This window comes from Lepidochelys kempii, chromosome 1, assembly GCF_965140265.1.
Source record: "Lepidochelys kempii isolate rLepKem1 chromosome 1, rLepKem1.hap2, whole genome shotgun sequence".
In the NCBI taxonomy this organism is placed as follows: Eukaryota; Metazoa; Chordata; order Testudines; family Cheloniidae; genus Lepidochelys; species Lepidochelys kempii.
In genome coordinates this window covers 32619951-32636311 of record NC_133256.1, presented here as the reverse complement: position 1 = coordinate 32636311, position 16361 = coordinate 32619951, and the positions used below count along the sequence as shown (strand labels likewise).

The following is a 16361-nucleotide window of genomic DNA, read 5'->3' as shown; positions in this document are numbered from 1 at the left end:
GGCTTAATGAGGAATAGGCTTTCCAGGCTCAGGTATTTCCCCAACTCCACCAGAGATGCAAATCAGTCTGTGCAACAGCACTGCCCAGCCAGGAACCCTGCTGCTTCCTCACAGTGCAACAGACTCTCTAGACTTCCAGCCTGCTCTTGATCCAGTTCCTGTTTCTGCCCCATTCTTGCCCAAGCCCTATTCCAGCCTGCTCCAGACTTGTCTTTGCCCTACTTTGATCTTGCTCCAGCCCTATAGCGAACCCACTCCAGCCCTACCTCCACCTCCTGACTCCCTCCGGACCCTCAAACTCTGACCACCCGGCTTCAACCTTTGGCCTGCATCTGGACTCCAGCTATGGTACTGATTTTGACTTGTATATGGACTCTGATCTTGGTTCCGACCAGGACATGTCCCCGGATCTGTTTCAGCACTGCCCTCAGCCAAGTCCCGACCCTATGTCTGGCTTCGACCTCTGCTCCAACCACTAGGCCTGACTACCGGAAGGCAGTGCCTGACACTTGTGATCTGTCTGAGGATGATGCTGTCATTGTAGTCGTGATTTGAGTTAGGGTTCTCTAAGGCAAAGAGTCTGTGCTCATGATCTTTGGCACTGAAGGTCCCTTTACAGGTGGGGGTCTAGACTTTCAAATCTATTGGGAATGTGCAATTCTCCCAGGCAACTCAGGCATTTTGAGTATCTGTTCAAAGCTGGGATAGCTCCCTTGAATGAGAAGCAGAATTTGAATCCAGGAGAACCAAAAAACAGTATACTAGATGAATAAAAGTTCTAACAACTAAAAGTTACAACAGGCAACCAAAAAATAAAATTACTAAGACTACACTATAAAACTAATTGTAAAAACTATTAGCTAAAGCCATTAAGAGGGCTTGGTGGTCTCTCAGACCATCAGGCTCCATCCCTAAGCTGGGAGGCAGTGAGAGAAACTGAACTGCCAGAGGCACATCTCATCCTTGTATGCCCTCAGAGTTGAATACAAGAACTGAAGAGCGCATGCATACCCTATGGGTACTGCTGGCATATGTGACGCACATCCATCTAATCTCTGGCATATGTGCCCCATCAGTGGAATATGCATGTGGACAATCACTCAAAGGAGAACAAATATTAAAAGGTCTCTGAAACTAGAGTCGTAGGAGTATTTTGCAGAAAATGTATCAGTTTTATCCATAAATAGCTATATGTTATCTATTCATTGTTAGGAATAAAATTATTTTCCTTCAAGAAGATCATTAAAAATTACATCCAAACCTTTCAAGGGAGTACAACAGAATTGTCCATTATACATTACTGCATTAATGCTTTAAATAAAATCCTCAACTTACCTCTTCATGCTCACCCATGATGTATCAAAAATCCCCATCAGTCGTAAAACACCCTCTAGTATATCTCTGATTATGTCAGGTGGCATTCGTAGTGACCGGATTTCTGACAAAGACTCTGGCTTTATATTTCCAACTGCTAATTTAGCTTCATTAACCAGTGGCTACAAAAAATAAAAATAACTGTTTTATCAACAGGAGATAACAGAACATTTATGTCCTCTCAGTTTTCACAGAATTTGGCTTTATGTTTCACCTTTAGCATTTTATTTTCTTCATTACATCCAACTTATCTTTTAAATTGGTATTAACTTTTCAAAAAGTTTAATTTTTAAAAGCTGAAGTAAACAGGTATTTACCTATGGCAAGAATTTAATTTCATGTTACACTGTACATTATAATCCTAACATACTCTCCATTTTTATTCAGCACAATCATCCAAAAATATTGTACAGCTATTAAAACTGAAACAATTTACTTATATTTTTGATCCCTTTTGCTGTTGGATACTTCAGTTTTATAAAGAATACATAATGAATCTTATTAAGGAAGATCTACACACCATGGGCCAAATTAAGGCTGTCCTTGAGTAGGTATATGGGAGTGGTGGACCACAAAAAGTCTTCTCTTCATATGCAGCTGCATCCGAAGCTAAGTACCAGCCACAATTGCAGCCCCCATGCACAGAGCCATAAAAGGAGCGAGGCTGAAGAAGCAGACTATTGCATCCTAAAGGATTACACATCTTGCACAACCTCCATATGCACCAGGGAGCATGAAAAGGGCTGCACCTGCAGAAGTTCTACACAACTCTCAATACAGGACTGTGCCTAACCAGCACAATCAAGCCCTAATGTATTTTTAGATTAAATAAAAGAATTAATCTGCCAGAATTGTTATCGTTCTCTAGTAGAATTTTTACAATGGCTTGGATGAAAAGCAGAGATCTCAATGACTGAAGAGATCTATTTCAAGTAATTATCTCCCAAAACATGCAAACTTAAGGGCTATAAAACCTTTCTACCAATCATACAACTACATCCCCACTACTCCACACCCCAGGTTGCACAACCTTAAAATACTTTTTATAAAATACAGTCTTAAAGTATAATAATAAAATGTTTTAGTTTAACATTAAGAATTAACTGTAAAATAATTCTCCATCCATATATCTCTGCTTTTTAAGCTAATTGCACCAACTCTATGGTATTATCACCTCCCCTAGGGATAATATATTTGGATCTTTAGAGGACAGTAATAATTCAGAAGTATTCAGTGATATCTGCAGGCTTTTGTGAAAAAGAATTGGTTACTCCCTTGTGGTTCTTCTAGATGTGTGTCCCTATGGGTGCTCCACTCTCAGTGCACTAGCACCGCCTGCGCCTTTGATCAGAGATTTCTCATAGCAGTGTCCTTTCAGCCCGTGCATACATGAGTCAGTCTCACACCCTGTCCCGTTGTTATACATCACTGTGTGGGCGAACCAAACTCAGTTCTTTCTCTACCGCAAAACTTGATAGCAAAAATTCCACAGCAGAGTGGAAGGAGGGCAGGTAGTGGACCACCTGTAGGGGGACACATCTCGAAAAACCACAGTTACTGGTGGGTGAGTAACCATTTCTTCTTCTTCAAGGAGCATCCCTTTGGGTTTTCCACTCCAGGTGACTACTGACCAATACCCTCTAAGGCAGAGAAGGTTTCCAAGTCGAGTCCAGTGTGGAAAAAAGTACAGCCAAGCCCAACACAGTATCAGAAGCAGAGTCGTGAGTTATAGCATAGTATTTTGTGAATGTATGTATAGACACCCAAGTAAAGGCTTTACATATGTTAATAATGGGCATGTTCTTGAGGAAGGCCGTAGAAGTGGCAATGGATTTCGTAGCATGAATGCATATATTTGAAGGTGGCTGAATATTGTGAGACTCGTAACAAGAATTAATGCAGCCTGACATCCACTTGGAAAGCCTCTGGTTAGAGGCTCCTGACTCTTTTGATCTATCTGTTAGCAAGAACAACAACCAGTGGGTCTTTCTGAAGGACTTCATCCTATCCAGATAGAAGAACCAGGGCTCTCCTGACACCAAGGGTGTGTAACAGTACCTCCTGGTTATCTAGATGAGGTTTGGGGTAGAAGACAGGCAGGTGAATGGACTGATTGATATGGAACTCAGAATAAACCTTAGGTAAGAATTTGGGGTGGAGCCACAGCGTGACCTTGTCCTTAAAAATACTGTGAAGGGGGGTTATGCCATCAGGGCCCCCATTTCTCCAACGCATCGTGCCGATGTGATGGCTATCAGGAATGTCATTTACACTGACAAATGGAGCAGCGAGCAGGTAGTCATTGGTTCAAACGGTGGTCCTGTGAGGCATTTAAAGGCCAGATTAAGGTCCCATACTGCAGTAGGGCATTGGACTGGTGGATCAAGGTTTCCAAGCCCTCTGAGGAATCTCACTGTGGTTGGGTGGGAAGAGGCAGAATAATTCTCTACTGGGAGGTGGAAAGCCATGATGGCTGCTATGGCAAGCAAGTCTATCTGAGGGGTGCTCCATTGATGGAATATGTGGTGTAATATATTGGGGTCTATTTCCCACTCATGGTCTTGGAAAAAGTGCCTGCTGAGTGGATCTGTGGTCACATTCTGAACCCCTGGAAAATAGTCAGCTGTGATGAGTATCCGATTGCATATGTACCAATTCCAAAACTTGACAGCCTCAACACTTAGGGAGGGGGATCCTCCACTAGGGATGGAGAAGGAGGTATGACTGCTTCAGCCAGAGATGAAGAGAGGCTGGATGTAGGAGAAACATCTTCATGTGCTCTAGCTTCCTGATCCTCGAAGAATTCTTCTTGAGGGTCAGGTCTTCTGGAGGGAACAGGTGATGCAGGTTGCCCCTCTCTGTGGTGGGTGGTGCTGGATGCTCTGGAAAATTGCTGGTAATAGGCTGCCCAAGGGTCCCAATACAGCCAAGGAGGAGGTGCATAAGGCATAAGAGGAGGCACCCACAGGTGCTCAGACCAGCGAGATGTTAGTGGTAGTTGTGGGTCATGGGTAGTTGCAGGTTCACCTGAGGCTACTGGAAAGGGGCCTCTACAGGAGTGAGGGGGAGAACCATGAATTGACACTTGAGACACCAAGGCAAGGTCTTCATCAAAATCCTCTTCCTCAAGTTCACCCTGGAATGATGGAAAGCCTGGAGAGATTGAAAGTGAAACCGGCAATACCAGGCAAATCTCAGGTGTTTCTATGTTCTTGGTACTGACAGCACATCGGAGCTGAGCAGAGGAGAACTGGGCATGTGAGATACAGCCAGGTCCCAGGAAATTTCTGTGGTACCGAGAGTGTTATTGGTACTGAGCCTATAGTCTGCACTACAGTAATCACAGCCAAGGGCGCTGATGGTACTGTAGGTCTCCAGCACTTGGAAGTAAGTGCAGTCACTGACTGTACCAAAGGTCTCATGTACTCTGAAGAAAGTGCAGTCGGAGCCAAGCAGGCTTCTTTGGTACCAAGAAAGCAGAGGAAGATCTCTTCTTATTGCACTGGTCCCTCAATGGTACAGATGATCTCTCCAGGCCCAATGCTTTGCCATCTTTTGGTCTAGCCATGGCCTGGGTACCTGAGGAACCAGCATCCTCATGGGTATCTGATTGGAGAGCTGATGGCACCAAAGTAGATGAAGATATCAACAACGTGGGTTTTTTAGAGACAGATTCTCTACCTGGTAAACCAGGGCACGTTCCTTTGAGGGCTTATCAGAGGAGTCCTGGCTCTTCCTCTTAGATGCCCTGGAGGCGTGTGTGACGGTGCCCCCTATAAGGCTTTATGGAAGTATGCTTATAAATTATATATGACATAACTGGAATATGTTTTATGCTACTTATGCCATGTAACACATCTCTGTAAAGGTTATGATCTACTAAATACATTCCTCCTATTTGTATGCATGTATCATTTTTGAACTTGAAGTTATGAATATTGGCTGTATACTTGCTTGATTTCTAAGTAACCTTTGTAAGGCATTTGGTCAGCTTCTTTAGAAATTTGCAAAGTTAAGTGCCCAATCAAGAAACACTTAAAGAACAATGGATCTTGGAACGTTCCAATCCACATAAGAGGTCTACTTGAGGATGTTCAAGGTAGCATGTGGACCATGGCTGCTACCTGTAGTTCTGAGTCATGCAAGGTTATGTGACTGGCCCATGTGACTCCAAAACTCCACATTGTAGCTGGGATTCTACACGGGGTAGGAAGGGGTGTCCACCCACAAGAGAAAGTCTATTTAAACCCTGGGGAGACCCCTCCATTTTGTCTTCAGCTGGCTAAAGAGAGAGCCTCTCCACCCTCAAGGATACCTGAAAGAAACTGGAACAAAGAACAGTAACTACAGGGGGTGTGAGTGATTGCTGGACCTAGACTAGGGAGACTAGTCTGTAAAAGGAAGCTTACTGGGTGAGGATTTTATCTGTATTCAGTTTTATTACTGTATTAGACTTAGTCTAGCATGTTTTGTTTTATTTTATTTTACTTGGTAATTCACTTTGATCTGTCTGTTACTACTTGGAACCACTTAAATGCCCTGGCTGGGATGATTTAGTTGGGAATTGGTCCTGCTTCGAGCAGGGGGTTGGACTAGATGACCTTCAGGGGTCCCTTCCAACCCGGATATTCTATGATTCTATGAAAGGTGCAGAGGGCACTAGCACATCTAGACCGGAGCACCCAGAGGAACACTCGAAGAAGAACAGGAAGTTTTTATTGCTTTTTACCTCTTTTAGCACTGGAGACCAAAAACAGCTATTGGAGAATAATTTCATTCTCGTGCATTAACAGAATTATTTACAGGTTTCAGAGGAACAGCCGTGTTAGTCTGTATTCGCAAAAAGAAAAGGAGTACTTGTGGCACCTTAGAGACTAACCAATTTATTTGAGCATGAGCTTTCGTGAGCTACAGCTCACTTCATCAGATGTTTACCGTGGAAACTGCAGCAGACTTTATATACACACAGAAATCATGAAACAATACCTCCTCCCACCCCACTGTCCTGCTGGTAATAGCTTATCTAAAGTGATCAACAGGTGGGCCATTTCCAGCACAAATCCAGGTTTTCTCACCCTCCACCCCCCCACACAAATTCACTCTCCTGCTGGTGCTAGCCCATCCAAAGTGACAACTCTTTACATAATCAAGTCGGGCTATTTCCTGCATAGATCAAGGTTTTCTCACATCCCCCCCACCCCCATTATTATTTATTATTTATTATTTACAAAATTCCAATTAATTATACTTCTCCAAACCCACTTGTCATAAATATAAAGGGAAGGGTAAACCCCTTTGAAATCCCTCCTGGCCAGGGGAAAGCTCCTCTCACCTGTAAAGGGTTAAGAAGCTAAAGGTAACCTCGCTGGCACCTGACCAAAATGACCAATCAGGAGACAAGTTACTTTCAAAAGCTGGGAGGAGGGAGAGAAACAAAGGGTCTGTGTATCTGTCTATATTCTGTCTTGGCCGGGGATAGACCAGAAATGGAGTCTTAGAACTTTTAGTAAGTAATCTAGCTAGGTACGTGTTAGATTAGGATTTCTTTAAATGGCTGAGAAAAGAATTGTGCTGAATAGAATAACTATTTCTGTCTGTGTATCTTTTTTGTAACTTAAGGTTTTGCCTAGAGGGGTTCTCTATGTTTTGAATCTAATTACCCTGTAAGGTATCTACCATCCTGATTTTACAGGGGGGATTTCTTTATTTCTATTTACTTCTATTTTTATTAAAAGTCTTCTTGTAAGAAAACTGAATGCTTTTTCATTGTTCTCAGATCCAAGGGTTTGGGTCTGTGGTCACCTATGCAAATTGGTGAGGCTTTTTATCCAACATTTCCCAGGAAAGGGGGGCTGCAAGTGTTGGGAGGATTGTTCATTGTTCTTAAGATCCAAGGGTCTGGGTCTGTAGTCACCTAGGCAAATTGGTGAGGCTTTTTACCAAACCTGGTGCAGGAAGTGGGGTGCAAGGTTTTGGGAAGTATTTTGGGGGGAAAGACGTGTCCAAACAGCTCTTCCCCAGTAACCAGTATTAGTTTGGTGGTGGTAGCGGCCAATCCAAGGACAAAGGGTGGAATATTTTGTACCTTGGGGAAGTTTTGACCTAAGCTGGTAAAGATAAGCTTAGGAGGTTTTTCAGGCAGGTCCCCACATCTGTACCCTAGAGTTCAGAGTGGGGGAGGAACCTTGACACCACTTAAGGCAGTAGGTTAGCACAAGGGTAGTGACTGAGGGCATGCTTTGGCCTGAGAAATCTTTATTGTGATAGACAGAAAATAAAACAGCTTGAGTCCAAAATCCCAGACTGATTGTCAGGGCTGGCAATTAGAGTATCCTGAACATATTTTTTAATATAAATCATTGAGAGAAAATAAATATGAAACCCCATGGTGATTTTTTTTCAAATCTTGCAGATTAGAACTGCAGTCAAAGTCAAACAGGATCAGTTTTATCTATTCATTTTCCTTATCAGTTCTCACCTGAACCTCTTTTAGTTCATCTTCAATTTTTCTTTTTCTTTCTTCAATTTTTACAACTTCTTCTGCTATCTTGTGTTTAATTTTTTCCATTTCTGTCTTTTGCTCACTGGCATCCTGTAAGAAGAGAGATTATTCATGAGGGAACCCACTTTACTTTCCAAACTTGATTATGTGGTATTATTACACTTTTGATACTCATGTTTCTTTAAATCTTCATTTTAATTTGAAAATACATTTTAATTCGTATAGTATTGTTCATGCTAAAGTACTAAAAAAGACTTGACACTGAATTACTGTTTATAGTCCTGAGTCAGAAAGACACTTAAGTATGTTTAAATTTAAATGTGTTTAAGACTCACTGACTTCAATGGGACTTAAGCATGAATTTAACTGCTGTCCTGAAAATAGGAACATTTGCCTGAATTGGAGCCTATGTAAGCTAATACACATATTTCTTCAACAGGCTGGTAAGGAAAAAAAGAGAGATATTATTATTGTTGTCTATTTTAAAACATTTGAGAAGCGCTCAGATACTATGGTTGTGGAGGACATATAAATAAATAGATATGACCAAATTAAGGAAGTGTATACTGTAACTTGGACATCACGTTCGATTTGGACCTGTCTCTAGCTCCTCACATCCAGGCCACGTCTAAATCTTGCCAATTCTTTCTACATAACATCTCTAGGATAAGGCCTTTCACTTCCATCCAAAGAACTAAAACGCTCATTCATGCTCTGATCATCTTGCATCTCAAATATTGCAACATGCTTTTCTCTAGCCTTGACAAATTCAATCTTGCCCTGCACATGTTCATTCAGAATGTTGCTGCAAAGATGATTTTCATAATCTGCTACTTTGAACACATCACCTCTCTCTTTGCATCCTTCCACTGGCTCTCACTTCTCCACCACATCAAACATAAGCTACTTGTCTTCATTTTCAAAGTCCTCCACGGCACATCTCCACCCTACCAATCATCTTCCATTCACAGCTGAGATGTTGATTCCTGCCTCCAATCGGTCCATGATGCCAGCCTCTTTCACCTACTTGTTCAATTTCAAACAAGCACCTTTGTGTTTTCTCCCATGCTGTCCCCCCATGTGTGGGTGGAGCTCCCCATAAACATCTGCAAATTCACCTCATTATCATCCTTCAAACCCTTCCTTAAAACTTTTCTTTTCTATGATGTCTAGTAAAAATATTTACAATGGTTAGATGGCTTGTGCTGTGACCACTGCTTAACGTGCTGACCAATACTGTCTCATTGTTTCCCTGAATTCCTTTGTCTGTCTATTGATATCCATCTGTTGTCTTTTGTCCCATGCTTAGACTATAAACTCTTTGGACACGGGATGTCTTTTTGTTCTGTGTTAGTGCAGCACCTAGAACAATGGAGTCCTGATGTATGAGTAGGGCACGTAGGCACTACATAATACAACTACTACTCAACAGTAACAACAATAACATAGCCTAGAAGTGTTGAGCACACACAACTGTCATTGAAGTTCATGGGAGCTGACAGTGCTTAGCACCTTTGAAAATCAGGCCAATAATGTATAATACATGCACCCCACAAGTAGCAACAATAAATAGGATAGCATGGATTAATATGCAGGCCACATTTTGGAATGGAAGACTGAGCATAGAGAACAGGGCATAGGTCAAGAAGAAGAAAGGGGAACAAGTAGTGATCTGAAAGAGTTAGGGTAAATTGAACATAAAGAACCTGTTCAAAATTCTGGAAACTCCCTGGAAAAATAATCTACCCTACACTGCACAGAGAAAGAGATGGAAAGCCAAAGAGTGTTAACACCCAACTAGAGAACAATGGCGAAGGATACGTCCGCAAAGAAAGAGATCACTTTGGTGAGACTGGGGTAATCAAGGAGGCATAAGAAACGGAAGGTCAGAGGTTCATGTGGATTGGGAACACAGACGTTCATATCTCCAGTTATGATTATGATTGAAAAGACAAATTCATGAGCATTAAGAGAAGCAAAGTTGATATATGAAGTGATATATGATTCCAGGAAGTGAGGCACTTGTACCCTGAGTTGAAGTGATAGCACAAAACAGTGGCTACGTATAAGCAGCAGAAATGAAGGATAAGATTTGTCTATTACAGCATTCAACCTGAAAGTATCTGCATTTACAGAGAGTTAGGTCACTAATATATTATAATGATATAGCATTAAGTCATCCAAGACTAGGTCAGTTGTTTCAAGCAATGCAAATGTGAATATATCACAGGTAATTAAAAAAAGAAGTCATAACCTCGGTCACACATCAAAATCACTGTTCAGAGAGAGCATCATTAGCATCTTGTGAGCATACATTAGAGCCCTCTGCACCAACTCAACTGGTTCCTTTTCAAGTTTCTTTAAAATATCAGAGGGACCTTATGCTTCTGGAGTGCTTCTTACAGGATGTTAACCTCAGAACAGTCAGTCCTGTTAGCACACCTTTGATACCACTGAGCATATCATGTTTCACTGCTTTTGGTTCCAACTCCTATTTTAGCCTTACCAAACATCATTCTGGAATGTATTAGCAGGAGTGTTGTAAGCACAAGAAGTAATTCTTTTGCTTACTCCATGCTGATTAGGCCTCAACTGGAGTACTGTGTCCAGTTCTGGGTGCCCCATTTCAGGAAAGATGTGGATAAACTGGAGAAAGTCCAAAGAAGAGCAACAAAAATTATTAAAGGTTTAGAAAACATGATCTCTGAGGGAAGATTGAAAAAATTGTGTTTGTTTAGTCTGGAGAAGAGAAGACTGAAGGGGGACATGAAAGGTTGTTACAAGGAGGAGGGAGAAAAATCAGAGTATAGGACAAGTAGCAATGGGCTTAAATTGCAGCAAGGGTAGTTTAGGCTGGACATTAGGAAAAACTTCCTGTCAAGGTAGCTAAACACTGGAATAAATTGCATAGGGAGGCTGTAGATTCTCCAGCACTGAAGATTTTTAAGAACAGGTTAGACAAATACCTGTCAGGGATGGTCTAGATAAGATTTACTCCTGCCTTGAGTGCCGGGTGGACTGGCCTGGAAGACCTCTCTAGGTCCCTTCTAGTCCTACAATTCTATGATTCTATGCCCTACAAGCATACAAGGGGATTTATGGATAGGGTAACAGCCAAGGAATTTCAAATGCCTTTTGGCTTCCAACAGTCTTCCAGCGGCCCTGGGTAATACTGGTAAAAGTTATCTTTGCTACAGGGAGCCAACACACATAGGTAATCCATCATCCTGGCTAACATTCAAGTACAATAGATACAGAATACATAAAAACCACAGAAGACTTGAGAAAATTTCTCTCAAATCTTCATGATTTCACAGATTCTATAGGATAAACATAATGTATGTAGCTGTATGGCCACGTATTTTGCAAGCCAAGTATTTTGAGGCTGCAGCCACCTGGTGGTCTACTATACATAGGAAATCTGTTCTCTTAGACCTCATTTACAGTTGGAAGTGTAATTTGTGCCTGATCTGCTCTCATTGAAATCAATGACAAAACTCCCGCTGATGCTGACCAGAGTAGGATCTCCCCATTATAACCTTCTGTTTCTGATCTTCAGAGTCACATGTATATCAAATACTAATATCCACTTTCCACATAAATTGGAAACCTTGCATTTAACTAGGTAAGTGTCACTAAAGAAAATGGAAAAGGAGTACTTGTGGCACCTTAGAGACTAACCAATTTATTTGAGCATGAGCTTTTGTGAGCTACAGCTCACTTCATCGGATGCATTGGTTAGTCTCTAAGGTGCCACAAGTACTCCTTTTCTTTTTGCAAAGACAGACTAACACGGGTGTTACTCTGAAACCTAAAGAAAATGGCTTCTTCAAAAAAAAAAGAGAGAGAGAGAGAGAGAGACTACCTCTAAGCCAAGGGCTAGCGGTTCAAAGAGTGGTCTAAAGAAATAAGCTTGTCTATTTAAAATCAGAAATCTCAGGAAACCCCTACTTTCAGCTAGATGCAAAAATGCCACAGAAGAAATTTACAGAACTTGGGCACTTAAAATACTACAGATAAAATAGTCGATCTGGTTGAAATTTTTTTGAAAATTTTAAATTTCATTCTCTGACCAACTCTATAAAGTAGAAGTTAGATACAGAAAGATCTGGAGGACCTATCAGTCTGAACTGCAGTAGTAAGTATCAGTCAGCTGCTAAATCCCTACTCTGCTTGGTAGACCCACACATGGATTAAATTCCCTTATAAATAATGTGTTAATCTCCTCAAGTTTCAAAGGTTCATGTAACTTCCTAAGCCAACTGCTCTGAAATATTTTCAGGTTTTTCAGCCCTCAATATGCAACTCCAGGCTTGGGAATCTGTAGAGACAATTTCACGTAGAAAAAAAAGTGGGGGAAGGGGGATTTTATTTTTTAAGATTCTGTTGTGACAATCAACATTACCTGCATAGACACTGTAATTTCTTGGAGCGCAGCATCAGCTTCATCTTGCTTAGTTTTGAGTAATATGCTTTGTTCTCCAGCTTTTCTGTTCAGTTCATCTACTAGGGCTTTGGCTTCATTCAGCTTAGACACTCCTGCCTACAAATACATATATATTTAAATGTGGTTAGCAACAATTAGTAGACAAAGATATCTTCACCGGAAAGAAAGTTTGGTACAGACAACCTTGGAAGGACTAAAAAGTGACCTATTTTGACAATGTTTCCATTCAGGAGTGCTGGGAACAATTTTTATATTGGGGGTGCTGATTATGGAAACTATGTATCTGGTGTTTGTTCAGCACCCCAGCACCCCTAGTTCTAGCACCAGTGGTTCCATTTTAAACTTAATTTAAATTTCTTTATGTTAAGGAGTACATATTCCTACCCTCACTCCCCTAAAATCTCAATCATTTCTCATTCAGGGGAAAAGAAACACACAATTGGCTTAATGACTGTTTCGTCATCAATAAATCAGGGTACATGAGCTATAACCAAGATAGGATTTGATTTAGTTACCACTGAAGTCAATGGCTCCACAGTACCCTGACCAGCATCTTGTGAGCCTTTACACTCCATTGTGCATGATTTTCTTAATGTATTTTCACCCCAGCTTCTCAAGGTAGATCAGTATTAGGACTCTCAATCTTAATGGTTTCCTTTCACTATAGTGAAAACCTGTAACCTAATACCAAAAGTAGTAAATGTAATTTTTAATAAAAAAACAATTATTGGGATTTAATCTGATTGCCATTAATTCAATTACATCTCAGGAGCTAGAATAATTATATTCTCTCTGAAGTAGGGTGACCAGACATCCCGTTTTTAAAGGGGCAGTCCCGTATTTAAGCCCTCCTGCAGGTGTCCCGACTTTTTCTTAAAAACAGGCAAACTGTCCAGTATTTTCTGTCTCCTCCCCATCAGTACTGGTAGGTCCTGCTGCTGGCCGGATCCCTGCTTGCCAGCCACTGGCCCAACAGTGGTGAGTGGAGGGGAGGGGTACAGTGACCAATGATGGGGGTGGGTGTGCAAGGCTGGTGGCAAAGATGCAGTGTGCAGGGTCGGCCACTCCCCATGCTGGTCCTTCAGCATAGCCCCTACTGTGTGCCGGTTCTCAGTCACCAGGGCCCCGCCCGAAGTCCCGTTTACGGCTGGCACTGCCTGTGCACTGCGAGCTGCGGTGGTTGGTGAGTGTGGGCCGGTTACGTCTCACCTCTGCTGCCCACCCATCAGCCTTTCACGTGCTCCCCCTATCACTATCCTCTCCCGGATTTGCCTCTTTGCCCCACCCCCAACCCCGCTGCTCCTCAATATCCCCCACAGCAGGGCACATCCTGCTCCCAGCACTGTGCGGAAATGCTCAGCTCACCAACAGCCTGGCCAACAGGCTCCTTCCTTCCCCACTGCCTCTGGCTGGGACGGCACCCCGGGAAAGCCCAAGACCCTCTGGCCCAGGGCCCTGGCCAGGAGAATCCGAGCCCTGCATGTGCCAAAGCCCCGCACAGCACTGGCACAGGAAAGCCTAGCCACCCTTCAGATAAGCTCTGGAGTGGCGGGGTGGGAAAAGCGATTTCCAGCCTGTTCATGCCCCAAACCTGCAGGCTCCACAGGAGCCCCCAAGGCAGGGGCTTAGCACCCTCTCCACCTGCCCCCAGGGAGCATGGGGCTGCTCCATCCCCTAGACACCCTCTTCTGCTGAGTCACCTCTCTGGTCAGGTTCACTGAAGCCCCTGCAACCAGGTTCCCTGGGCCTTGATGCGCAGTGCATCCTTAGGACTTAACCCCTTCCTGCCTGTGCTGTAGCCAGGGGACAGGAGGCGGCTTGGTTATGTCAGTGGCCAGCAGCAGCCTGGAGGTGTTAGCTGTCTTTTGACACTGTGGGCAGGAAGGGACCAGCTGCTTCCAGCTACACAGGAGTGGTGGGGGTGGCAGAAGAGATAAGCTCTGCAAAAACACAGATCACAAATATGGAAATATTTTGCCAACTCATAAGTAGAAAATGTTATTAATTACATACCTGCAAATGGCTTTGCCTTTTGAGCAACTCTGCTCTTTTGCTGCTATTGATGGCACTATACACACGCAGGAAAGTCATGTATCTGCTTGGAGTTGCTCCATATGCTTTACTTGACTCATGGATCACCAGAAAAGACTTCAAAAAATCAGAATCACCTATACAGCAAAATACATTATTTACGAAACAGCTTTATCATTCCTACTGCACCCAGAATAATTTAGGATGAGCAATGTGATACACTTTTAAAATCATGAATTGAGGACATACACAGTATCTAAAAAGGCAGAGTTTTGCAGGGTTCCATGAGAGAAACGAAATAGCATTCCACTCTAAAGATTTGCCCTTCAGAAGGCAACACTCTGTTCTTGTTTTAAAGCCATAAAAGTTTTATACAGAATTGAAAAAGCATATGAGCATTGCCAGAATTAGTTCCACATCACTAAGGGCTCGATCCTAAGAGATGCTGAGTACCTTCATTTCCCACTGATGTCAACAGAACTTGAAGGTGCTCAGAAGCTTGCAGAACCTAGGCTTGAGTGCTTTTGGTGTCACTGGTGCTGCACACAATACATATTTTTTCTGGTCATTACAGCTTCTACAGCTTGCTAAATGGAATTTTTGTAAATGAACTCAAGAAGACATGAAATAAGCTATGCAACACTACAAACAAGAAAAAAACACTAAGATATGTATACGTGAAGGAATGTCTGGAAGCAGCATCAAGGTAAACATATAAAAGTGTCTAGAATTATGAGTCGTTGGGGACCCTAACCCTATAATCAGAGTATCACTTCAAAGGTTTCAGTATTTTTATATTAAGAAGTGAGGCAACATAAGAAATCTAGCAGGAAGCATTTAACATTTGGTTTTCTCCTTATCACTAGGATTTCTGCATATAATCTTATTTAAAATTATGTTTTTATATAGTAATTTGAAAAAAAATCATTTTTCAAACCAGGATGAGTGTTGATTTTGTGATTTAGACTACTCTTGCTACAATTTTTTTTAATGAATAAATGTCCAGTTTTAGCACATAATCTGATCTAATCACTTAATAATTTCCTGTTCTGAAAACACATTGTATTATTTTTAACTATTACAGACAGTTCTAATTAATCTTTCTATTTCTTATATTGTTACCCTGTTCCTCCTTTTTCTCTTCCTCTCAACTCTCTAGTCTCTCTCTCTCTCTCTCTCTCAACTCTTTACCACCAGACACTTTCCTCTCACTCCTCTATCTCATCCACTGTATGACTTCAATTCTTATTTGTACGGCGGTGGCTTACAAATTTACATCTTCACTCAATTCATTCCATTCTGGCAAAGCGAACACCAATCAGCTTTCTGACGTACAATCGCGGCTGTTCTACTGCTCAACAAGCTTTACAACCTCAACATACAAACTATTAGTTCTCATACTTCCCAAATCCTGTCCTCTTCCTGCCTTCTTCAAAGCTGTCTACAAAACCACCATCCTTCCCATTATCCAGGCTCACTCCCTTCTATTCTCACAAACCTGGTTGTCATTACCATTCCTTTATCTACAAGATATTTAAAATCTGATCCTTTCTCACTAAATGCCAACGTGACAGCTGAAGTGCGTACGTCCTTCTCTCTGAACTCTCCATTTCCCATCTTAGTCCCATTCCAGTATATGTGGTCATGAAGCAGCTTAACTGACTTTCTATTTTCTGCTTCCGCCATCTCACACTTCTTGAATTCCTCCACTATTTTCCCCTTTGTCCACCTACTCAAGTTTAAGATCTTCATCCTCACCTTCAAGGTTCTAAGAAACACCCACCCTACCCTACCTATGTCTCTCTTCATCTCAACTCCTTGCACCACTTGTGATGTTAGAGTCACCATCCTCTGTGTTTCTTTCTCCAGCACCATTCCCACACTGTGTATCTGATGCCAATCCTGAAATTAATTGTGCAGGGGTGCTCTGCTCTTGTAGAGCCTCACTGAAATGAATGGAGCCCTTCTTACGAACAGGAGTCTGCCTGTTCCTAGATCTACTTGCAG

The 16361-nt window shown here is 42.1% G+C and overlaps 1 protein-coding gene across 7 annotated transcripts in view; it reads right to left on the bottom strand.

Annotated features, from left to right (window-relative positions):
- The window catches only part of DYNC2H1 (dynein cytoplasmic 2 heavy chain 1), a 407641-nt gene that overhangs the window by 278077 nt on the left and 113203 nt on the right, over positions 1-16361 (bottom strand). For all 7 annotated transcript variants that reach the window (XM_073338445.1, XM_073338455.1, XM_073338435.1 and 4 more), the window contains exons 54-57: positions 14337-14491; positions 12282-12419; positions 7853-7966; positions 1336-1496 (exon numbers count right to left, since the gene is read on the bottom strand). In XM_073338445.1, coding sequence (XP_073194546.1) covers positions 1336-1496; positions 7853-7966; positions 12282-12419; positions 14337-14491 — 568 coding nt within the window. The remainder of the gene's footprint in view (positions 1-1335; positions 1497-7852; positions 7967-12281; positions 12420-14336; positions 14492-16361) is intronic.